Source organism: Talpa occidentalis, unplaced genomic scaffold, assembly GCF_014898055.3.
Source record: "Talpa occidentalis isolate TD23 unplaced genomic scaffold, MPIMG_talOcc4v2.1, whole genome shotgun sequence".
NCBI lineage: Eukaryota > Metazoa > Chordata > Mammalia > Eulipotyphla > Talpidae > Talpa > Talpa occidentalis.
Window position 1 is genome coordinate 139,388,821 of NW_026555331.1, and position 25,664 is coordinate 139,414,484.

At 44.4% G+C, this 25,664-nt stretch overlaps 2 protein-coding genes across 4 annotated transcripts in view; one reads left to right on the plus strand and one right to left on the minus strand.

Annotated features, from left to right (window-relative positions):
* Window positions 1–200: 200 nt before the first annotated feature.
* MEST (mesoderm specific transcript) lies at window positions 201–18,058 on the plus strand. 2 transcript variants are annotated; one of them, XM_037513201.2, is made up of 12 exons: window positions 201–256; window positions 8,662–8,816; window positions 10,708–10,787; window positions 11,188–11,265; window positions 11,361–11,497; window positions 11,662–11,720; window positions 12,800–12,840; window positions 13,352–13,422; window positions 13,674–13,775; window positions 14,940–15,016; window positions 15,768–15,831; window positions 16,724–18,058. In XM_037513201.2, the coding sequence occupies exons 2-12, from the start codon at window positions 8,663–8,665 to the stop codon at window positions 16,839–16,841; spliced, it is 981 nt and encodes a 326-aa protein (XP_037369098.1). In that variant the 5' UTR covers window positions 201–256; window position 8,662; the 3' UTR covers window positions 16,842–18,058. The 2 variants fall into 2 exon arrangements, with proteins under 2 accessions (XP_037369098.1, XP_037369094.1); XM_037513197.2 differs by lacking the exon at window positions 201–256 and adding an exon at window positions 6,007–6,090.
* Window positions 18,059–18,295: 237 nt separating this feature from the next.
* Window positions 18,296–25,664, minus strand: part of COPG2 (COPI coat complex subunit gamma 2) — a 91,765-nt gene continuing 84,396 nt past the window's right edge. For both annotated transcript variants that reach the window (XM_037513187.1, XM_037513185.2), the window contains exons 21-24: window positions 20,223–20,320; window positions 19,347–19,485; window positions 18,981–19,079; window positions 18,296–18,573 (exon numbers count right to left, since the gene is read on the minus strand). In XM_037513187.1, coding sequence (XP_037369084.1) covers window positions 18,443–18,573; window positions 18,981–19,079; window positions 19,347–19,485; window positions 20,223–20,320 — 467 coding nt within the window. In that variant the 3' untranslated portion in view covers window positions 18,296–18,442. The remainder of the gene's footprint in view (window positions 18,574–18,980; window positions 19,080–19,346; window positions 19,486–20,222; window positions 20,321–25,664) is intronic.

Here is a 25,664-nt window from a genome sequence, read left to right on the forward strand (position 1 = left end):
TTCCATTGCTCGCTCTTCGCGAAGACGCGGCCTGCCATTTCACACCCTTTGCGATAGGTGGCGCTGACGCCCGGCAGGGAGAAGGCGGCAGCACATGTTGGGCGAGGCGCAGAGGTGGCGACGCTCTAGCCCAAAGCTGGGTAGTCGGTGGCTCCGTCGGGTCGTCCCTGGGGACTGGGGTCAGGCCAGAAGAAGCGCATGCGCCCCTGGTTTCCCCCAACATGGAGTCTTGTACCCTTGGTCTTACCTGAACCAGGTAAGAGGCGGCTCCTCACCCTTCCAGCCCAGCTGAAGGATGGGTCTGGCCACCTGGACGTGTCCGGATAGTGGGTGTGCGCCTCGCGCCAATACTGGGGGCCAAGCCTGGAGTGCTGGTGGCCCGGGAGGGCGTGAGGTGATGCTGAGGCGTTCAGGGGTACACTGGGGTTTGTGGGTGGCCACACGCGGTGTGTGCGCCCCTGGCGGGCCACGTGGGTGAGACTGTCGCTCACCACTTCCCAGAACCCTGGGGTCAGTGGAGAACCCCCAAGTCACCCAACCTTCGCAGCAGGCTTGACTCCCCTCTCGCCCCGACCCCACAATGTTCAGCGTGCAGCTGGCCGGGAGCCCCGGCAGGGAGTCCAGAGGCTGCGCGGTCCCTCTGGGGGAAGCGTGGTGGTGAGGACCGAGGGCCTCAGGGCCCTAATGTGGTGGGGTGGGGCAGCGGGTGGCACGTGGGGCGCTGCTGGGGTTCATTCAGTGGGAGCTGAAACAGCAAGTTGGAGGTGACGCCAAGCAAATGCTGTGGGAACCGCTTTGGGGTGTGGGCGCTGGAGGCCCTGGGTGGGGGTGGGGGGAGGCCAGCTGAAGAAGGTGTGAGGTGATGATAACCATCAAGGAAAAGCGAAACACCTGCTCGTTGGTTGCCTCACCCAGGCTGGAAGAATGATGTGGAAAGTAGTTTGAAAAAAAAGGATTGAGTCGTGTGCGGTCGTCCTTTCTTCCCCAGGCGCCTAGGAAATTGCTTGTCTGTCTGAAAGAAAGTAACTGTTTTCCTTAGAAAACCGTGGTGAGCGAAAGATGAGATAATAAAACCTGAAAGGGTAAAGGGCTAGAAAAATGTGAGATGTGACTTTGTTTCCAATCCTTCCACGTAATTATCTGTGTAAGTGGAGGAGATGCTCTCGGTGTGCAACTGTGGGATTAATACCAGTGTAATGAAGGCTCCGTGGGGTGTGGCCAGTAATGCAGAGGGTGCCGGTTGATGGAGACAGTCATCTCTCCATCGTGTAGGTTCATTTAATCTAGTTAGTGTCTTATCCCACCTGGACTTTTTGCAATGGGAAACTTACCCAAAAATGAACCTGAGGAAGAAAGATACCAGTCACTTTTGGAATATGTTGGTTACATTTGGATGAGAGGGAAGTTGATGTGATTGTATTGACAGTTTCTTCCATTTGTCTTGCCCTTCACATAAAGCAGCATGTTGGACAAAGACCTCTGAGACCAACCTGGGGGTGTATTTCACCCCGCAATAGAGGCGTTGCCTTGACCAAGTCCCAGTACCACTCTGAGCCATAGTTTCTATGAGATGGAAAATGACCTTGAAGGTTATTCTGCAGTCACATATCCAGAGCTTGCATACCTGCCACTGAGTTACCCAGCCCCTGGTGACAGGGAACTTATCACATCCCAAAATGACTGAGCCACCCAGTCTTGAGACAGCCCCGACCCTTGGAAAGTTCTTTATGTTGAATCGACATCTGTTTCTCTACGACTTGCACTCGTTGGAGCCATACAGAACAAAATGTCTAATGCTGCTTCCACAAATATTTGAGGACTGCTAACACATTTCCTTCTTCCACTCACTCCACAAGGCTTCTTTTCTTCCAACTAAACATGCTCCGTTATTTTAAACAGGGAGGCAGTGTGGGCTAGTGGAAAGAACGCCAGCTTTGGAGCCAGACACATCTGCGTTCAGTTCCCAGCCCCTTCACATACTAATACTTCATGCTCTGAGCTGCTGTATCTTTCTCTGAAAAATGTCGATGGAAGTACTCATCTAGTTGAGTTATTATGAGGATTAGGGATAAATTGGGTGAAGATCCATGCTACAGTAGGAGCTTAAACATGAGAGCTGTTGTACCTTCAAGTGACATAATTTGCAATGCAGTCTGGTTGATGTTCTCTGAACAAGTTCCTGTTTGTTGATAGGTCTCTTAATTTCTGCTCTGTAGAACAGATAAAAATGCCTTTGCTGAGGTCTAACTAACAGAATCGAGTAGAATTAGCTTATTCTGGGTATTTTTCTAATTACAATCTCCTATGGCTTTGGGAGCATTATCGCAATGACTCACTGTCAACTTTTAAAACCAAAAACTGCATTGCAGATTATGTCAAATCTCTAACACACATTGCCATTCAATCAGCTTTCTCCCAATTTGAACTTTTTTAGTTTATTTGAATCTATATTTATGGCTTTTGAAAGTGGCGTTCCCAGATCTGTACTAGTGTCTCCATAAATACCCGTGTATTTCTCACATTCTGGGTCTCAAATCGCGGTTATAAAAATACGATTATTGAACTCATGGTTCCAGCCCTGTGGGTCTCATCTTGCTGTTGTACATCATCTAGCTAATAAATGCAGAGCGTTCTATGCAAATTTTTGCACAAATCTGAGGTCTTATTATGTGGGACTATCTTAGAATTGGAATGTGACAGGAATGTGTGATAAGCTACCCGTTGAGGAAATACACTGCTGCATGCGATGTCGGTCAAGTGTGCAGCCTGTATCCGAGAGCTGAAAGGGTGTACTGAGAGCAAGCCAGAGGCAGACTTTAGATTTATGTACGGTTACATGTTTTCTCAGGCGTTCCAAGTGTTTTATACCTTGGACCAGATTCTCCCCCGGTGGAGGAAGCTGCTATGTGGAAGAAAGTCAGGCACATTTAGAAAATCCATTAACTCTTTGGCTCCTGGGGCATTATCCACTAGCATTTTCTCCCTCGACTTTTGAAAGCAAATACCTGGCTCTAGCTAAGCTGACCCCTCGTAGTATCCTCTGTGTTTTTCAAACTGTTTCTGGGCTGGAGGGTCCTCTAAACGAAGCCGTTCTCTGCTAACCCAGTTCTTGGTTTCAAATCTATCTCAACCTCAATCCCTTCTCCAAGGAGATTTTTCCTAGCGGCTCTGTCAAGGAGGGTTTCTCTCGAGTGTTAGTATTCCTCAGGTTTTCAAGAGCTCCCCTTGGACACTGCCTCCCCCCTCACAAGGGCCTCTGGTACTGCCTGCCCATTTGTTTCATGTGGGCCGACATGTCCATGGCTTTCAGAACCAGATCCTTTGCGCACACACAGTCCGTTACGTACAAAATCGCTTTCACCTTAGATGCTGGTGCCTCAGGCCTAGTGAGTGCAGAGCTGTTTGCAAGACTCATAGGTTCCATTGACAATAAATGTGAAAATACGTATAACGCAAAGGTTGTTCTTGTCGTTAGTTGAAATAGAAATGTCTTTACTTCATTGAAAGGACCTATTTAAGTTTTTGCTAATTTATTCAGTTCTTGAAAGGTGGCAGTGGTTAGTTTAAATAGATAATCCTCCACTTATAAAAAGACTCATTAAAATTTTGTGAAGTAACCAATTTAGGCCATAAAGAATTTAATTCCATCCGTGGCTTCTCGTTTTCTTTAGGAAAAATTCCAAACTCCTTAGGATGAAATAGGCTTTCGAGCCTTTTTTTTTTTTTTTTTGCCTGTCTGCACCCCAGCCCAAAAGACTTGCAGCTTCGCCCAAGGTTGTGCGGTCCTGAGCCTCTAGTGCTTTGCAAGTGCCCTCGCCTCTGGTTGGAATGCGCTTTGTCTCTCTGGTAAATGTCTATTCATCATTCAAGACAACCCTTCCCCCCTCCCCTTAATTACTTCCTCCCCTGTGTGCCCTCAAATTCTTGTACTTATTCATGCAGTATTTATTAGGGGCCAGCTTTGTGGCCGGCACGGTGGCGGGCTCTGGGGACACAAAAGGTGAATAATACTTGGGCCCGGTCTTTGAGGTCCTTACACACTAGAGCGGTGGGGGTGGGGGGAGCCTACCGATCATAAGAAATTAAAGGGAAATTTGGAGCAGCGTCAGTTTTTGTCTGTCTTTCCCACCCTATGACCAGCATCTTTCTCTAAGGCGGGTACCTTCCCCATTCGCTGTCAGAACACTGTAGGTGCCAATAGGTGCTAAATAAACATTTGTTTCGTGGCTCCACGTATCGGACCAGTAGAAGTTACCCTGGATCGTGCCACCTGCTTTGATGACACACCTGTTTTCCAAAGTCTGGCCGGCGGTCCTCGGCTCCCGGCCGCGGTGTGCGATGCCGGGCGGGTGCGGCTGAACCCGCTTTTTGCGAACCGTGCTGGCCTGCGCGGGGCTGCGGCCGTAGGCGAGGCCTGCAGCGCCCCCGCTGGACGCGGCCGGCACTGCTTGGGCTGCCTGGGCGGCCGCGCGTTCCTCCGAATTTCGATTCCAAGCCAGAAAAAGGAGCGATTCTCTACACTTTTCTTGTCAAAGGCACGATGGCTGTCTCGTAAAGGACGGTGGAGGAAGAAATCCCTTCCCCTTCCCAGTACTCCCGGGGTCCTTGCACTGTGGTTCTCGTTACATGAATGCAGGGGGTGTCGTCTCTCCTTGGGGTGCTGGTTCCCCCCTGCGCGGGTGGGCTCTGGCCCCGCGCGGGGCCCGGGCGTGCGGCCCGCGCCTGCTGCCGCGCAGGGGCCGTGCTCGTGCCGCGCGGGCGGCCGGCGGCAGCCCAGACTTCCCGAAAGTTTTGCCTTTTTGGCCTCACGACGGCGGCCCCACGACGCTGCGGGTCAGCCTGGGGGTCTGGCCGGCCGGGCGCCGCGTTCCCGGGCGCTTAGTTGTGGCTCTGGTGGTTCGGCTGTGGCGGCCGGGGTGCGGGCGTGCGGGACCGCGGTCCGAGGCGCGCTCCGCTCAGACCCCGCGCCCGCTGCTCGGGGTCCGGCCGCCGCCTCGGGCTGGGGTGGGGCGGCCGTGGAAAGTCTGGGGGTGTGCTGGGACCTCGCGGGGCGGCCGTGGGCAGTCTGGGGGTGTGCTGGGACCGCAGGGGAGGCCGTGGGCAGTCTGGGGTGTGCTGGGACCTCGGGGGGAGGCCGTGGGCAGTCTGGGGGTGTGCTGGGACCGCAGGGGGAGGCCGTGGGCAGTCTGGGGGTGTGCTGGGACCTCGCGGGGCGGCCGTGGGCAATCTGGGGGTGTGCTGGGACCTCAGGGGGAGGCCGTGGGCAGTCTGGGGGTGTGCTGGGACCTCGCGGGGCGGCCGTGGGCAATCTGGGGGTGTGCTGGGACCTCAGGGGGAGGCCGTGGGCAGTCTGGGGGTGTGCTGGGACCTCGCGGGGAGGCCGTGGGCAGTCTGGGGGTGTGCTGGGGCCTCACGGGGCGGCCGTGGGCATTTTGGGGGGATGTGCTGGGACCTCGCGGGGGCGGCCGTGGGCATTCCGGGGGATGTGCTGGGACCTCAGGGGGAGGCCGTGGGCAGTCTGGGGGGTGTGCTGGGACCTCGGGGGGTCTGGCTTTTTTCCTGCGGCAACTCGCCAGGGCAGGGTTTCTGCAGCACCTGGGCCTCGGAGTTGGGGGGGGGTCCCGAGTTGGGCAGCTGTGTGCTGGTGGGCATGGACACCCCTGAAGGTGCCCGCTGGAGGAGTTGCGGCAAAGAGGGGCGCCCCTGCCCCACAGCGGCTGCAGGGCTGCAGGGCTGCAGGGAGGGGGTGCGGGGAGGGGTGGCGACTGCGGCAGGAGGGGCACTGCGGCGAGGTGGGCGGGTCAGGGGCGGGGCCCGGGTGGGCTCTAAAAGTCGGTGCCCACTGGCTCTGCGCTGCCGCGGCGACGAGCATCCTCGCGCACCTCCGCCGGCGGCGCCTCCTCTGCGGCAGCCGCGCCTCGGCCGTGCCGCAGCGCCCGCCGCCCGCCGCGCCGCTCTCTGCTGCCGCGGCCGGCGCCCTCGCGGCCGCCCGGTGCTGCGCTGCCCGGCCTCGCGCCGCGGGCCCGTGCTCGGTGCGTGCGGACGGCATGGGATAGGACCCGCCATGGTGCGCCGAGATCGCCTCCGCAGGTGGGTGCGCGGCCGCGCGGGGGGTGTGGCAGCCGGAGCGGCTCCGCGCTGGGCGCGGGCTCGGCGGCCGCGGGCCCCGGCGGGAGCTCGGACTCCGCCGCGGAGGAGAGACCCCCGCGGGGTGGGGGTGCCGTCTCGGGGAGGTGTGCGGTAAAATGGTCAGAACTCGGGGTCTCCCGGACTCGGAATTTCCAGACCCAGGTATTGTTTGGATAGGATTTAGGATTTTTAGACCCCGGCGTCGTCCTGCCACAATTTAGGAATTTCGGAGCCGAGTTTCACCTTGGTGTGATTTAGGATCTTCATGCCCGAATATCTCCCTGGCGCGATACAGGTTTCTAGACCCCGCATCGCATTGGTGCAATTTAGGGTTTCAAGACCTGGGCATTGCGGGGCGGTGGCGCAGATTTAGGATTTCTAGATCCGGGGATTGCCCTGCAGCAATTTAGGGTTTGAAGACCCTTGAATCACCATGGCGTGAGTTACCCATCGCGAAGGTGTAACTAGAGCCCGCAGTCCCCTATTGCCGAGGCTTAAGTATTTTTGAGATTTCAGTAGCAATCCAAGCGAGAATGGCATTGTGACCAGACTGTCATAATGTCACACATGAATTGATTGTATTGGTGTATTACTAGTTTTTAGTCTCGTGGTGATACCGTAAAGTGGATTGGTTCGGTGGTATAAAAAAGTGTTTTTCTTTCCTATTTACAAGACGAAGAAATCAAGGCTCAGAAAGGTTGATTGATTTCCAGAAGCTTTGTTACTGGGGTTTGCTAAATTTACTCGACTCATGGCTCATCAAATAATGGAGATTTTGGTAAAAAAATATTTAATCTGTTTGCCTACTGATTGCCAGATTGCTGCCTTATTTAAAAAAAAAAAAAAACCCTTAAATGTCATTAGGGACATTTTTAATGAGGTAATTAGGACAGAAAACGGTTTCCTGAGGGATTGCCGCCTTGCTTTCTTAGAGTAAAAGAGAAGGAAGACGCGGAGGGTGGGGTGTCTCCGAGCAGAGTGTGTACGCTGTTCCCCTTACCTCCCCTCCCCGCCCCCCCACCCCCGCCAGCCTGGAAGGGTGGGGGGAGCCCCTTTTGCTTGCTCCTTTACTGGCCCCTCCCTGGCTCTCTGCTGAGTCATTGCAGATACCCCGCCGCTGGAGCCCGCGAGTGAATGAGAAGCTTGGGGAGCACGGAGTGATGAAATGGCATAGTGAAAATGTGTGAGCTGACGCACAGCACAGAGCTCTGAGAAAATAATGCGTTTTTCATCCCATTTTACAAAGAGATACTGGGGTGTAGCCAGCTACGGTTGTGGGGTAACAATTTTGATAATATGATCATGTCGGGGTACTTTTTAAAATCATTTTTGATATCTTGAAGGTAGAGCCAAATCATCTGGTCTGTCTTATGGAGGCGTACTTTGGAGGAAGGAAAAAAGACTGCGGTAGAAAAAAAATAGGCAAGGCTGCTGAGATTCCTTAAGGGATATTGTTATCTTAACACTGTGGGGTTGCGGGTTTGAGAGTTATAAGAAAATTTTTTTTTTTTTTTTTTGTGACTTGTGTTAATTTGTGATGGGTAGGATTGTGGCCAGGTTATGGAGAGAACTTCCATCTTTCCCTGGTGACCATCAGGACTCATAAGCTAGAAAGAGGGAACTGTTTCTAATTCTTATTTAGCACTTGACATTGTGGATAAATTTGACCTGGACCTTTGAAGTCCTGGACAAGGGAGGGTTGGGTGTGCAAACACGTTTTTTCTAAAGACACAATTCCCAGATGGTGGGTATGAGATCTGCCTTATTTTTGGGGGGTGTAGGGGGAGTCCTAAGAAATTAAATAAATGGGCAGAGTCTGCTAAGAGAAGCAGAAATACAATCTGTTGCCCTAACCCCTCAAGAAATTAGAAATTCAGGGTCAAGACAAAGCTTCCTATGTGGAAAATACATTGTACTTGCTTCTTTTACAGACTCCGCCCTGAGCAGTTTCTCAGCAAAATGCAGATAGTGGTACAACATGGGACTTCACTTGGGCCAGAGGGTTGATGAATATTTTAAAAATCAAGAGCAGCATTCTGCTTAAGGGCATGTTACTAAATAAATATGGTCTTAAAAAAATTCCTGGTTAAAGAAAAATTTATAAATATTTTACTGATGGGGACTGGCAAGTAGGTGATAAAAGTTTTTAGAGTGAAGATGAAGTAATTTTCTTCCTTAGGAAAACCTTGCTGAAAGTCCCGAGAAGGTACATAATACTTCAGTAACTTTCCTTTGACTTTTCGTAAAAACCTCTTTAGCACATGGGGAGGGGGCTGAGCAGTTAAAGTGGGATAAGCGAGGGGAAGTTTACATATTAACATAATATATTTTTTTCTCTTAAAATTAGAATGACAAGCAGGTATGGTGTTGCCGTAGCAGGCAGAGGCGCACTGTCTTCTTTCATGTTCATTTCGAGGGCAAGGTAGTGGCCACATGGCATGGAAACTGCTACCCTAGGATACCAGTGAGGGACTCAAAGAAGTATGGACAGTGTCACCTGATGGCTTACCCTAGTCTCTGATTTTCCCACAGGATGAGGGAGTGGTGGGTCCAGGTGGGGTTACTGGCTGTGCCCCTGCTTGCGGCCTACCTGCACATCCCACCCCCCCAGCTTTCCCCTGCTCTTCACTCCTGGAAGTCGTCAGGCAAATTTTTCACCTACAAGGGACTGCGCATCTTCTACCAAGGTAAGAGCGGGAACTTCCTGTGCATATAGGTCTTAACAGTTCCACTGAGGCTCTTGTTTTGTGTCCATTGGGCTCTGTTGCCTCTCAGCGATGGAGGGGAGAAACCACACATTTTCTATACCACGTGCTTGATAGCACAGAAATTCAAAGAAAACTTCTGGAAGGGTGGGGGTGGTAGAATTGAGATTCTAGTCTCTATGGAACTCTCATATTATTTTTCCCTCTAGACTGATCTTACTGATACTCGTTTCCTCTTTTGAGCGCCTCTAGTGTCAGGAAACAGAAACACTGGATAGAGCTGTTGTGTCACACACACACACACACACACACACACACACCCATCCCTGATTTCATTTTACTGTTTAATATAAAATTTGTTATTTGTATAACTTTATGTGCTCAAAACTTTATACCTTTGTATGCATTAATTTGCTAATGATAAGTACTGTTCTGATTGTTACTTATTAATTACCATATGCTAGGCATTGAATTATATTTTCAGCTTTCGTTATTTCATTTACTTTTTACAACAGTGCTTGGAGATAGGTGCCACTGACCTTCTTTTATAGGTGAAACTGAGAAACAAGATTGAAAGAGTTCTTTTGAGCGGGGGTCAAGAGCAATAACGAAAAATGTTTGTCATAAACCGTTTTTCATTATTGCTCCTGACCGCCTCTCATTTGCTATATTCAATTAGGTAAGTATACGGCTTTATTTATATTGGTCATTTAGATTGTCTCTAATTTTTCAGTGTTTATCAAAGGGAAATTTTAATGTATGTGTTAATTTTTTCCTTGTGTTTTCAAGCTATACTTTTAGTTAACAGAATTTTATTTGCATGACTTCTCAACTGAGACTTCTAGGCTTATGTATATTACATATTACTAGAATTGCTTCTAATTATAAACTATTTTTACAAGACATTCAAATTCTCACACCACTGGCAGTATATGAATGTGTTAGTTTTAATTTACTACTATTAACAAGGTATTTTACTGTTTAAATACTATATATAAAAGATGTTTATGCATTAAGAAATGTCCATGTCGATATTACTTTTTTATAGTTGCTAGAATTTTACAATAGTTTGAGTATCATGCTTGTGATAGTGGATTGGGTATCCTGCGGGAATAGGTGCTAAACAAATAGTATCAAGTAAGGTGCTCATCAGTTAATATTTAGAGAGTTTTGTGAGGCCATTAACAATGAGATACATGGAAGGGATGACGCCAAGAGAAATAAATTAGGAGAAAGACAAATGCAGGATGGTCTCACGCGTGGGATACAGAGAAACCAAACAAAGGGTCATTGAAAAGCAAACCAGTGATAAACCTTTGACATCTGACTGCAGAACTGAGGCAACCAGAGGGGAGGAGGGTGAAGAGGTGAAGATGGAGGAGGAAGGGGCCCAGTGGAACATGGTGGAGGATTATTGGGGAACGGGACGTGCAGGGTGTGAAAACATACATTTGTAGAGGTTTAAAACGAATCCTCAAAGCAGATATGATGTAAACTAAACTTCAATAAACATAATTTTAGGGGGGAAAGCAGTAAGATATAAATAATTTGATGCTTGTGACTATATTTTTTACTATAAAAATTTGCATATTAATACAGAACAAAGGAAGAATTGGGGAAATACTTTTTAAAGACCTAGGTCAAATACTTGAAAGGGCATTCAGATATTTTCACATCAAGTGTGCTATTTACAATTTTCTAATATACAGATTAAAAGGGGAAAATACCTATTTTTACCTATAGCAATAAGCTTGCATTTTTTAAAAGATATATTTTAATTAGTTTGGGCATGGTTTCTTATTCTTTATATCAGGTTACTTAATTTTAATGTCATGTTATAGGGAGCTTAACTGAGCCTTCTGTTTCTTCCCAGACTCCGTGGGTGTGGTTGGAAGTCCGGAGATAGTTGTGCTCCTACATGGGTTTCCGACATCCAGCTATGATTGGTACAAGGTAATGAAATCGGATTTCTGAGTCCTAATAGGTTTTTAAAAGTCCCAAATCAAGGATTTTGTTATTAGCACTGGAAGGCTTCAGCGTATTTGGATTGCTTAATAAAATAAGATTAAATATAGAACTGTTTCTCATTTACTCTGAGGAAGTAAAAAAAAACTCTGGCAGTATGGGAAGGCTCATTGCCAAGTTAAAAATGCTGGAGTTCCTCCCTCAAGAGAGATTGTTAGAAATGAAGCACTTTCCAAGAGGATCGTCTGAGGGCCTGTGGTAGTATCATCAAGTTTTCCCTCTATTGACATCTGTTAAGCCGAGATAGGGATGAAACTCCTGTACTGCTGGAGGTCAGAAAGGGAGGGGCAGGATCACAAAGTCCAAATCATACCTTTCTTTCTTATAGATTTGGGAAGGTCTGACCCTGAGATTTCACCGAGTGATTGCCCTCGACTTTTTAGGCTTTGGCTTCAGTGACAAACCGGTAAGCAGCGTGTTGAGGGGCGGGAGTGCACTAGGACAGAAAGGTCAGTGACAGATCTGCACTCACGACTTCACTCTGGGCGCTCTTTCCCTTAGAGACCTCATCACTACTCCATATTCGAGCAGGCCAGCATCGTGGAGGCACTTTTGCGGCATCTGGGGCTCCAGAACCGCAGGATCAACCTTTTGTCTCACGACTATGGCGATATCGTTGCCCAGGAGCTGCTCTATAGGTCAGTGGAGACACAGACTTCTGTACTTTCCCAGTGTCACTAGGTTTCAGACTCTGGGAAAAGTTCTTTTTCTGGGTTCTTTCTAACCCTTTCCCTCCTGGGAATTTGTCGTCAGCTGCTACATTAAGTCCGCTCAGTTAGATGTATTTTCCTCCCATTTCTAGGTTCAAGCAGAATCGATCTGGTCGGCTTACCATAAAGAGTCTCTGTCTGTCTAATGGAGGTAATTGCTTTGGCGGTGGGTGGAAAGTGAGGTGTGGCCTGGCAGGGCTGTGTTTAGATATCACAGTGACATCTAAATGGTAATCTGATGATATGGCAAGCTGACACAATTAAATGAGGGATCTTTACCTTTTTTGTGCCAAGAACGACTTTGGTGGTTTGATGCGATTTATTGACCCTTTCTCAGAATGTTTTTAAATATAGAAAAAGAAATAGGATTACAAAGCAATTTAATTATATTGACTATAGTTAATAAAAAGCATTTACAGTAATATGTGCTGGGTTTTTTAATGCATCACATAGCAAGATCTAGTGGTGGGTCTAGTAACAACTAGGATGAGGAGCAGTGAGGAGTGTACATGCTATTTCTCAGTACCTGCAACAGCTGCAGAGGGTCATTACTGCAAGTAGGTGCTGTGAAGCCACAGGTGCTTCTAATACTATTGTGATTTGTTTTTTAAACTTGTAATTGAGGTAGAACCAAGTCTCAATTAGAAATTAATAGCCTTGATTAGACTTTTTGGAGAGACATGTGTCTTTTCCTTTGTGTGCCACTGGGCCTGGTTTCTAAGTCCACGATTATCCAACTGTCCCCTGAATACCTTAAGGGCAGATCAGGAGAAGAATCTGTTCATCTATTACTAATGCTCATGGCTCTCTCTCATGGACCCCAGAGAAAAGGGAAATCTCTAGGGTTGTTTGTGTTTTTTTTTTTTTTTTTTTTTTTAAAAAAAAACCTACACTTAAATCTCTGGTTTCTTTTGCCACCTGAATCATAACACCACTTTGTGTTCTAAGGAATGGGAGGAAATGCTCAGGGGACCGATCTATCGCCTAGTCGTCAGCATTATGGACAGCCAAGCACATTATCAGGAAAGCAGGTCCCAGTGGGATGTAATTTGACCTGTTAAATACAGAATTCCCTAGAGACACAATTAGATGACTCTACTAAGTTTCTCTAATTCTGATTTTGGCAGTAAAGGCCCCAAAGTGATAGTGAATAGGATGAAAATTTCTGATAATCGGCCTGTTTGGTCTAACTTGTTGACAAATGTATAACGTAAATCTCTTCTCCTACAGGGATATTTCCTGAGACTCACCGTCCTCTCCTTCTCCAAAAGGTTGGCTACTCCACTGACTAGGTCTTTCATTTCTAAGATTAATACATAAATATTGCTGGGACCTTTACATAAAGGCCATATCGCCTATAATGGACCTCTCATAAATTTAAAGCAGTTAATTTTTCCCCTCTTATGAAAATAAAGCCATAGAGATGGCACCCTAGATATACCCTTATTTCTGACAAGAGATCAATAGATATCTGGAGAAATAGTTTTGTGTCATCAGCAGGGTTTTTGAACAAACTGGGACCCTAAAGTTGAATATATCAGTTAAAAGTCTTAAGAGGTTTAGTAAAATGTAAAAATGTAATCTTACTGCCAGTTAAAATAGGTGTGTGTCTTCCATGAGAGAAGAATGTGGGAAGGTAGAACAGAACTAGAAGTGAAGTCAGCGACCAAACCAATTTTGTAGAAGATTTGGCTAAACTCCATTTTTAGTTGCTATTATAAAATATTTGGTCCTGGTTAGTTTCTTCGTTCTCTGGATTGATTTTTACTTATTTGCCCACAGCTTCTCAAAGATGGAGGCGTGCTGTCACCCATCCTCACTCGATTGATGAATTTCTTTGTATTCTCTCGAGGGTAAGTCATTATCAAAAACTAATTCACCATATCCTGGTGACAAAGTCTTAAAAACAAAAAAAGTTCCTGCCATTAAAATTCATAGTCAAATCCTAGGGTTTGAAGCAAAGGTGTTGGCCATTTGCCAGGGAAGTAGTAGAAGGAATTCAAGAATCAGTTATGGGTCAGACTGCATGACCTCTGAGGTTCCAGTCATATTTGACATTCTGAATTCTTCTCACACTTATCTTTCTGCTTTTTTGGACTTTCAGTCTCACCCCAGTCTTTGGGCCATACACCCGGCCCTCTGAGAGTGAGCTGTGGGACATGTGGGCAGGGATACGCAACAATGATGGGAACTTAGTCATCGACAGGTAAGAAATAATCCTTTGATTTGGTTTTCGGAGAGGCTCTTTTTGAAAAGTGGGCAAAGATGTGCGATTTCTTGTTCTATTCCTTCCTGACATGCCAAAAAAATCATGCTCTACACTTTCTAAGGAGCTGGAAATCATTTTGCTTTGACATATGTTGCAAAATTATATTTTCAAGTTGTTATATTTTTAAGTTGACTGTTGAACGTTTAAAAACTAGCCTGTATCTGTCATAAATGGAACTGGCAAGTTCTACCTTCCCACTTCTAACTCCTTATTCCCCTCAAGATACATTATTAAAAAAAAAAACTTACTTTTTTGGGGGCCTCCCTGGTGGCATAGGGGGTTAATAAGTCTCAGCACAATGAAGCTATTGGCAGCCACTGCAGCACAAGTTCTATCCCCGGCCAGGGAGCTAACCCACATATGGCACAGCAGACCTCTCCTGTCTCACCCGCTGCTACCCTCAGTATATCTCAGTAGATCCTCCTGTTCTGCTCCTCTCTCTCTGGTGAATCTTTTCACACACACCCCCTTCCCGCCACACCTCTGTCCTATACCCTAGTTCTTAGATGCATAGATAAATCTTTAAAAAAAAAAATTTTCTCTTTAAAACTGTAAATAATCATTTCAAAGAGGTTCACAAAAAATAACTGTCCTGGAGATGTCAGACAGAATTATTAGGACATCTCTAAAGTCCTAAATGTGGGTTTAAGTTCTAAAATGTGGGTATCTTTCACTGTAGGAAAAGGAATTTTCCATTTTATTTGTGGTCAGATGAAATAGAGAGAATGGAGTTTTGTGCTTATAAACCTCTACACTGAGAATATGTATTACACCTTTTCAGCCTCAGATCTAGTTAGCAGGTGGAGCCACAGTTGGAACCTTAGACCCCAGCTTTAGTCACCTACAATTCAAACTAACTACCAGCCTTCTAGATCTTATTCCTTGCTTAACAAGCACAAAGCAGCATCAATTATTAGGCTGATAGCAGGCATGATCACTGCCATAACTACATGATGGGGGTCAACAGAAATGGGTAAGTGGGCCATTTCCAGTAATATCTAGATTAAGAAAACATACTGTGCTCTTATGGCTCCTTCAGGGCTTAGTATCCCTGTAACAATAAAAGAAGTTTTTCTTCTGCTGACTATGTGTCCCTCATAGTCTCTTACAGTACATCAATCAAAGGAAGAAGTTTAGAAGACGCTGGGTGGGAGCTCTTGCCTCTGTAACTATTCCCAGTGAGTATTTTTATATTACATCTTGATTAAGGGAAAACAGAGGGATTATGGGGTTAAAATAATTGTCAGATTTAGCAAAGAAAAAAAAGGATACCCAGCTAAAGTTGAATTTTAAGGAATAAGTGTGTAATATTTGGGACATAATTGTAATCATCTGAAATTCAAGTTTAACTGGGTGTCCTTTAGTTAATCTGGAAACCCTGTTTACAACATCTGGAACACCAGTGATATGTGTTGCAAAGTATACAGAATATTGAGATATTATTGCAAGGGTAGTTGGTATCACTCACTCTGAGGGGCTGCCACATTAAATGCTGAATTTCTGGATCAAAAGGCTTTTCAGATTACTAATCAAGAGGCTGCCCATTTGTCTCTTCATTCTCATGGTTTTGAAAAAATCAGTGCAGTACTCTCACACATAATAGTTAATGCTCAGGAAATTACTGGTTGATTTTAAAATGCCAAGGGTCAATTATAACTGAAGAAAGAGACTTTTAAAATGACATCCTGAATTTAGAGGAAGCGGTGCTTAGTCCTTTTGGTCCAGGGCACAAAAGACCTGGGAGGGACTGAAGGGTTATATATAGGAGAAAATGACCCAAATGGATTACATTTTTTACTTATTCCTGGACCTTCCTTATAACCTACTTACTGAAAGAAGCTAGGTTGTCTGTCATTAAAAAATCCTTCTTTTGGGAAGGGTTGACTAGGTATGAGAGCTAGTAGTAATTCATTCCTCTCTATTTCCTAGTTCATTTTATCTATGGGCCCTTGGATCCCGTGAATCCCTATCCAGAGTTTTTGGAGCTGTACAGGTGAGTCTCCCTTAGGGGGGTCTTTGTTTCCTTAGTGGTGAACAACACTGTTGTTCTAGCCACTGTATCTGACCTCACTGATGTTCATCCAGGCAACATAATAAGTTGAATCGGGGAATCTTACGCTTATGTAATATCAAGATAGTCAGTTATACACTATCTTGATTCGTATAACCTGTTTTCACTGTTGTAGCTACTACATATTCCTAGGTGTACAGGTAAGAAAAAGATACCATGTGAGCCAAGGAATGGAGGTGGATGTATTTTAAGAAATGCTTGCTGTAATCTGATTGTAACATGCCAACTCATTGACCTCAGTTGAGCAGACTGCAAGGAGAGACTGAGAAAAGCTCACTGTGGAAAAGTGCCTTCTCTTGGTGATTATTTTCTCTAGGTACTCGGAAGGTGTCGGAATATGAAATCTTGACTGTCACGTAAGAATGTTCCATACCTTCACATGGCCTAGCAGAAACAACCCAGTAGTCACTAGCTTACATTTTAAACAGAACACCCTTTCTCATCTTCTCAGGTTAAGGAAGGTCTTTTCTTAACTTGCTTTGACAGTGAGTTGTTCGATGCTTCATGTTACTCTAAGGAGCTGGAAATCATTTTGCTTTGACATATGTTGCAAAATTATATTTTCAAGTTGTTATATTTTTAAGTTGACTGTTGAATTATGAACGTTTAAAAACTAGCCTGTATCTGTCATAAATGGAACTGGCAAGTTTATCTGCCTAAGATACAATTCCATGGTAGAAGGTGAATAAGGTCTTTGTTGGTTCCTTCCAGTGTGGTATGTCTACAGGGGCATTTACTGGGGCTGCCCACTGGCTTACATCCCTCCCCCTCCCTCCAGCCTCAAGTTCACCTCCATGCTGTTCTCTTCCACTAGGAAAACGCTGCCGCGGTCCACAGTGTCGATTCTGGATGACCACATTAGCCACTATCCACAGCTAGAGGATCCCATGGGCTTCTTGAATGCATATATGGGCTTCATCAACTCCTTCTGAGCTGGAAAGAGTAGTTTCCCTGTATTACCTCCCCTACTCCCTTATCTGTTGTATATTCCACTTAGGAAGAAATGCCCAAGAGAGGTCCTGGCCCCAAACACTATTCTCTCACAAGTCCACCTGACTTATATTGGTGAACAACATGTAGTAAAAAAAAGCCAGCAAAGCTCCGACAAAGGGTGACCTAACAGTCTACACCCCATTCCTTTGACATCTGATCAAGCATATATATAGACTTGCCTTTGTCTTTGTGTTATTAGGAAATTCTGATGGGCACGTTACTGATGCAGAAAGGTAGACATTCTTTTGCATAAAAGATTTTTAACATTTCTATGGGCCTTTCTGAAATATTTAAAAATGCTGATTTCTGGCCCATCCCAAATTGGAATCACATAAAGAATGAGGAAAGGGTGCCTCCTTACCTCTCCTTTGATTGGCTCCAAGGGCACATGCTGCTTTTTAAAGTTCTTTAATACAGCTTCAAGTGAGAGTCTCCCTTGTCATAATTTTGGATTTAGTTTCATCAGCTGCTTCTAACTATAGACATTTTGTTAGTTTAAATAATGTAGTATTCTGAGTATGCTTTAAGGCTATTAACCTACAACATTATATATATTTTTTATAAGGCTACTAAACCAGCAGACACTTATTCTGGCAGAACAGTGAACTTTCTTAAACATGCTAAATTTCTGAATAAATCAAACTAAATCCAAATTATTTGCAGAATTTCCTAAAATCACAGGACATTAAGGACCAATAGTATCTGTGCCAGAGATTTACTGTTATTAGCTGGGAAGACCAATTCTAACAGCAAATAACAGTCTGACTTCTTCATACCTCAGTGCTTAGAAGCATGTCCCTCCTGAGCTGGAGGGGAGGGGATCGTTGTATAGTCCAAGTTTCCATGCTGAATGTACATTGACTCCTTTTATGATGACTGCTTAATTTCTCATTGGTTAACCCAAAGAGGCTTCCTGTAGCTCAGCAATTCCTGTACTTCACAGACAGGAAAGTTCCAGAAACTTTTTAGAAAAAAATTCTGAAAGATCTATAAGCATATGGTGCTGAATACTTTTTTTTAAGCCACAATTTCATTGTCTTAGTCAAAACAGGATTATTAAGTGATTATTTTAAATTCTTTTTTTTATTAGCAACTTCAACAACTGAAACTGGAATAAGTGTTTATTTTCTATTAATAAAAATGAATTTTCACAAAAGTGGACTCTGGCTTCCCCTCCCCCACCACCCCTCTGGGATAAAACTTTTCCAACATTGCTAGGAGCTTTCAGAGACACATAAAATTAAAGCATGTAATGAAGTTAAGCAGCTGGGGTATAGAATAGTATTTGCTTTTCAAGAGCACTCAAAGCTGTACTATCATACCAATGATGACCAAGTGTAATTAAAAGAAAAAAAGGGAGGGGGAAGAGACATGCAGAAGGACAGACATTTGCTTGATCTGCTGGCTCAGGGCCAAACATTTAATTTGCTTCTCCAAAGTCATTAATCTTTAAAAGTATGATTCTGGGAAATTCATGCCACTAGCCTAAAAGCCCACTGATAGTGACATGTACACCAACTTCACCTTGCCCAGTAAAAACTTAACCAACAGAAGCCAAGATAACATCTACAGGTGTTCCCTCTTTGCTTCTGACAGTCACTTGCATGGTCACTCCATCTGCTAAGGCCAGCCTGGACCTCACCAATAAATCATAGCCACCTCTGTATACACCTGAGGAAAAAGTGACGAAAGCCATATTAAGAATTCAAAACATGCGCTGAATAACGAGATTTATCATACTCCACCTGCATCTCCTTTCTGTGACCATAGAGATTTGTATTTATAGTAGGAGTTGAATCCTACATATAAAGTCTAAATAAGCTTTGATTTTCCATGCTATCAGGGGTATAAAAGGTAATACTGATTTGGAGTACTCAAATTGGGGATGTAATGGCAGAGATTTAGTTGAGTAAGTTTTTTTTTAGGCCAAATATATACCTAAAAGAGCAAATTTTAAAAGCCAAAGCAAATTTTGACAGTGATTAAGATTATAACCAATGTAAATGGGACAGTGGGACAGGAGCAGGGCACTAAATTTTGCAACAAAATAAAGGGGAAATCTGATGGAAGTTGCTTACCTGCAAGATAGAGGGAATGGGAATTCTTGTTCTCAGGTACTTTGTCTGACCTCTCACATGGTTGCATGCCCAGAAATGTGATGATGTTGTTGACAGCTTCTGTGTTGAGAAGATTGATATACATATCAGAAAAGGTCAGTGTAGGGATATGCCTCTGCTGGGAGTGGAGGTGGCTAGTGTGGGAGTGAGGGAGGTTACTGGACTAGAACTAGTCCAATTGGATGATGAGGACAAGGGTGTTAGTCTTTTAAGTGAAATGATTTATAAAGTACTTAAAAGAACAGGACATTTTTCTGGAATAACAGATACGCCTATTAGCTTTTATACTGCTGCTAGGCAATACATTGATAATAAAATTGTTCTCACCTTCAAGAGTTTTGGTGGAACTGAGGGCAAAGGTCTCTTCTTTCTCAAAGGTATCTCCCACCTCTTCCCAAGCAGCAGCAAAGTTAGGCTTCAGTACTTTCTGAATGTGATCAGACACAGTCACTTCAAGATCTTCCAGCTAGTGGGTAACAAGCAGGGGTAAGTAAATGAAAGTTCTTTTAGTATAGAACAAAGGAGTTAATTAGTGTGATGATCATTCTGTGCTATAGCTTTTGCAAGCACTTAGGAAAAACTACCAAACCACAAAACTTATACTACTATTAAGTTCTGTGGTCTGGATAAATTTAATGATGCAGGCCTTAGCAAAAAAGTAGGAAAATAGGGCATCTGGCAAGAGCCAATTTCAGGTAACATATATAGCCCTGGGGTACAAAGTAGTCACGTGGTCATACCTCACCACCTAATTCAAGCCATACAGGGCTTATTTAGCATTCCCTAATGGGTTGATACAAATCAACCTGTTTTTTAACTTCCCTATATTCTGTGAAGGTTTTTCAACCCATAATATGGCTTTAGCCATATTATTATTTTAGCTAACTAAAAACTGAACAAAACCCCCCCAGACCCAATACTTAAATTGACCCATCTTAATGAAAACCATGTAGATATTTTTCTTTCTTAATTATCCCTATAATAAAGACATTAAAAAGGGTGAGTTTTGACCTCAACTCTTCTTAGCATGACATAGGCCCAATACTGAGGAAGATTTGTTCAGGTCCTCAGTTGTAATCTGCTTGAGAAGCATAATGCCCCCATGAGTTCATGTCAGATGTCCTAAAAAAAAGTTCTCTCCATGAAAAAGTCACTCGATGGTGTAAGAGTATCAAAGTGAGTCTCTGTGCAGGGGAGACTTACCACGTATTCATCATCATAACCCTCCTCAGCTGGAACCCCAGTGTCAGGGTCGCAGTCCCGAACAGTAAACTTCATAGTGCAGCTAAATGTGCTTGCAACTAGAAGAGAGAGCAGACAAGCCTGTGTCAGTGGGCAGTGCAAGCAGAGTTTCCATCAGTAATGCAGGAGGTCCACTCTGTACTTGGCACTGTGTTCAATATTGTCAAATGAAACGCAGAGGCTCTGGTTTCTAGGGTAATGCTTCTCAAAGCACTCGCTAAGTATGATTGTAAAAGTAATCGCCACTGTGGGTTAGACTAGTACAGAAAAGATAGCATGGGCACAACTCTGTTTTTGTATTCATATAAAGCAAACAGAGGAAATGCTTTTGGCAGTTTTTTTCCTATGCCTGTGAAATGAGTTTATGTATTGAAAAATGTAAGAAACACTACTTTAGGAGCTGACAAGCAAAAAATCCATCAGCAAATACAATCTTTAGATTGTGGGCTGACAGCGGGTGTTCAGATCACCAAAAGAAACTTAGTTAACTTGCAACCTACAGTGAGTAGGTCAGTAATGAGATTCTAGTATTGGTCGAGTCAGTGTCATAAAGTGGAAAAAATGGGCAATTATGTTTTAAGATGACTGGTAGAAATGAAATGGAAAGAAGGGGCACATTTTGGAATGTGAAGTCTTCATGACAATAGCATCTTCTGAACTCTCTGAAGAGGATTTATTAAGCATGGATGAGGAAAAGAAATTTAGGCTCTAATCCATGGTCTTAAAAGGCCTATAGGCTCAAAAAATAATAGAAATGAGGGAACTGAGTTATTTAGGAGGATAAAAAAGCTGAGGTAAGGATAGATTCAGATGTAAAGCCATATATGATGGTTTGGGTTCTAAGACTGTTCACTCTTAACTTTATATTCCCTCCATCCATCTAAACATGTAAAAGGTGTTAATACCTGTTGACATTACATGTAAAGGTGTAAACTAATGTGCCAGATCCTTAGATATAAAAAGATGGCTGGCACATAACCGTATTTCCAAGAGCTGGCTGTCTAGCAGCTAAGTAAGAGTGAGTGTGCATGACCTACCTATATACTTACATTAAAGAACCTATGGCACTGCCATAGGCTTAATAGAGGCCACAGTTTTAATAGGGGCCTGTGTGGGGGTGCACACTTAACAGCACGGGACCATCTTAAAACTTTAAAAAAGGATGTAATAGTTTATTTGGATCTCAAACAATGTGAAAGAACTTTAGCAAGCAGAAGCGAACAAGCCAAAGGAAGAGGACAGAAAGGCCAAAGGGGGAGCTGGAAACAGTAAGAGTTACATGCCCATGTGCAAGTAATAAGAGAATTTATTTAGGAACAAATTGAAATACTTTGTATTTCAAATGAAGAAGACTAGATATTTTCCAGAAGTTTCTGGAAATGAGACAGTCAAGAGACTGAACCATGGGACTGATAAGACCACCTAGTGAAAGCCAACATGGGGAAATCCTATGAAGAACAGCTCAGAACTTAGAGCAAATGAGCTGAATGGAGTGTGCTGAAAACAGATGAGGGTTCACCTATTTATGAAAATGTACTTACCAAGACTGCAATATCTGTTTCAGTGCTATAGGGGGTATGGCTAAATTAAGATAGGGTTTCCTGCAGGAGAAAGGGAGAAGAAAGAAGGAAGTGAAAGTTAATACAATCCCAGAATGGGTCAGTTGAGGTGTTTTGGTTTGTTTAATGAAGAGAAATGGCATTTAGTAGGGAGAGTGGTCATGATCAAATAAGAATGGAGAGGCAGGATAGATATTAAGTGATAGATTATATGAACCCAAGTTTGGTTTTGACTAAGCAGAAGGACATAGGCAAGTGGGAAGAAAAATGAGGAGAAATAATGAGGAGCAATCGTAGATGTCACAGACTAGGGCAAACTGATTGAATTTAATGTATAAAACAGGTACTTGAGTGTAAACGTGATACAGATTAAGGAAACAGGAATGATATTAGTAGAAATTTTGGGGGCAAATTTTTAACTGAATAGTTTGGTTGATGAGACAAGAGGTTACAGGGAATCTGCAGCAGCACCAGTAGGGGAGGGCTATTCATGGTATCCGAGAGAAAACGGCTAGCTTGGGCAATGAGACAACCTGGTAAAAGGGGCCTTTTCATGGCAAGAGAACAAAACTGAATCCATTGCCATGATATTAAAATGAGAGCTTCATGACATAGCATGGTAAAAAACCAAAGGAAGTAAGAGGAGAATGCCCTGAACATTAACAGTGTTCTTAGAAATGAGGCTTATTTTGTATTAACTGAAAATGAGAATGGTGCTGGAACTAGATAAGGAGAGAGATGTGTGAATCAGACTGGCGTGCAGGATGCACAGCGTAGAAGATGGCAGGATGGGAAATTTGGTAGCTCTCACCCACTGGAGGGGAGGCTATGACTAAATAAGAAATAGGCTTATTAGGAGCTTCCAGAAAGTGTTGTTGGAATAAAGAACTGGACATGGTCAATAGGGCAAAGATTAGAAAGAGGGTAAAAGGGGTGAATCTGAAACATCAGCTGATGTTGCAGCAGTCCATACAGGTCTGGACCCAGCGGAGAAGGAGTGGATCCAGTGCAGGGTGGAGGAAATCCAGGAATAAGACAGCCGTGAGTGCCAAAAAGTGAGGAGTGTGTGCTTACCAGGAAAGAGGGTTAAAGCAATGGGAGAGCTTGGCCTGTGGCAAGAGGGATACTGAAGAACAGGTGGTTTTCTAGGACTGATGTGTGTTAGGGGAGGGGAGGGGTAAACTAGGTGGGAAAGGAAAAAAGGTACAGAAAAACAAGATTAAAATTGTCCTGAGATGAAAAGGAGTCACTAAGGAATGACAGACAGGAACTGACAGGATAAGATGCATTCCTGGGCCATCCTACTCATGATGGAGTAAGAAAGAAAAGAGACTAAAGGCAAAGAACAGGAAATGACCTTAGGATGGACGGCTATAAAGCGGGGCAGGTGTGGAATCAGATCTAGAATGGGAATCCTATCAGAGCTCAAAGCGGATCTATTTGGTCACATGTTATATATAAAGACTTGCAATGAGGATTATATAGAAATGGGAGGAGCAAGGATTCAAGTACAAATTGTCAGTACACTAGCTCTTGATGCAATAATTTGGGTGACAGGAAAGTTTATGAGGAATCCTATTATGAATGCTGATAAAAAGCTATTGCTCACATCTTTTGAGATAAGACTTGGCTTACTAGAGGGTGTTTGTCCAGAGAGTAGAATATTTTATTAGATGGGTAATGGGTGAAGATGATGAGGAAAGTACATCTGAAGAGAAGTTTCTGCACCTTTCTGTTGATATCACAGGTGAAAGAATGCCTGACAATGAGGGATATAGGTTATTGCATAGTGGCCCATCAAAGCTGGCTGCCCTTAGAAGTTATCGGCTATGTGAGGGTTGGCTGAAAGTGGCATTTTCTAGGGCAAATGGTATGAAGATATCATGAAGGGAGAAAGAAAAGAAGATGGATGCTAAACCTGAAAGTGGAGAGATGGCAGGATGGATTTAAGCTGGTGTGCAGACTCGAAAGTGTGGGTAGGGAAGGGCATCAGAGAGGCCAGGATGAGGAACAGTGGGAAACAGCAAGTGCATATTAAGTGGAGAGAGATGAGTTAAGCTAGGTTACACCTGAAGGAGGACAGAGAATGGCAAGAGGAAGGGGCTAAATAAGAATCGGTGTTATGAGGAGTGTCCTGGGGGAGGTCCACGTGAATGATATGTGAAACAAGTATGACCAATAGAAGGAAAGGTTAAAAAGTCAAATAAACAGGATGGATCTGAGCCATGGTCAGTGATGAGATTCCTATGAAAACCTGGAGTGATTGAGAGTGCAGTTGTATTTAGAGTGAAGGAGACAAGATGAAAAAAATATACTGAGTCCATGAGAAATGGTCTAAAGGATGGTAGCTGGAAAAAACAACTGTGTGTATAACACCGATGTTTTTCTAGGATCAACCAAGGAAAGAGTGGGAAAGCCCAGTGAGGAGATGGGGCTGTTTCAAGATTGGCAGGTACTGACTGGCAGGAGGAAGGTGGCACCACACTTGTGCCAGGTATGGTGGTTAGAGGAGAGATGATGCAGTGGAGTATGACAGTGGAGCAGCATGGGCTGCTGGGATGAGGACTGGAGCTTCTCAGAATGGGAATCCTCTAAGGCCTTGGAGATGGGTCTATATGGTCAAATGGCCTTAATGCAGGATTTTGAAAAAGCAGTAGATGCAATGGGAGAAGAACGGGGCCTGAAAAATAAAGACAAGTTTTGGTGGGAAGTGTTAATTGGAGAGTTAAAAGGGGTTGGACTAGATGAACACTGAATAAAGCCAGGGCAGCAATCTTAAAGACACGAAGATTAATTTTTGAGCTGCTTGTAGCACGGCTGATGTAGGAGAGGAGTGACTAGAGGTCATGGTGGGAACCCAAATCTAGAGTAAAACTTCATTTGGTATTTCCATGTACAGACGGTTGATGAAATTATAGGATAATTAAGCCATGGGAGGGCAAACCACCAATGAGAGGAAGTGCACACCACGCAGTGTCTCATTAAGGTCACTTGTAGAATTTACTCTGTCATGTGAAGATTTTCTGGAAATGAGAAACAGCAACTGGGGAGAGAATCTGGCTAAGGAGTGTTGCTCAGAGGAGACCAAGTCCACTGGAGTGTAGACAACACCTGAAAGAAGGGAGGCTGAAGAAAGGTAGCATTTTGGGGAGCAGGGGGCAATACAGGTAACAAGGGAAGAGCAACACTGCAGCCAACCCTAGATTAAAAGGTCATTTGAGAATGGCAGGTATTAACTGCATGGAGAAGGCCCCACGCTTGTGCCAAAAAAGTGGAAGATGAGCTAGAGCTAAGGACACTGTCTAGACTAGAGGCTCTGAGTAGGAGCACGCTGATAACAAAACCACACACAGAGCAAAGATCCCCAAAATGGGAGAGCCTGTCAGAGGTAGGAATGAGTCTAAACTGGTAAAATTTGTTGGGCCTGAGTCAAGACTGCAGTGAATAGTAGGGAAAGAAAGACAGGCCTGGGAAGGAATGGTAGTCAAAAGTAGATTCACTCTTGATGCCTTGCTTGGAAAATTTTAAAGGGCTTTGATGGAGGGGTACATTTAGAGCAATGCTTCATAAAGGTCCCTATCAGCAGCACCTAGGAATTTGTTAGAAATATAAATTTTTGAGCCCCACCAGACCTACTGCATCAGAAATGTGGGGTGTGACCCAGCAGTTTGCATTCTAACAAAATGCAGTTTGAAAACTGCTTTAGACAAAGGTAGATTGAGAGTGATTCTGATGAAAAGCCTTTGCTAGCAGCTTCTTGTATTAGGATTAACTGAAAATTTGAAGTAGCTGAGTCAACTTGTGTGGAAGGGTAGCAGATGAGGAAGGACAGGCTAGTCAGGGA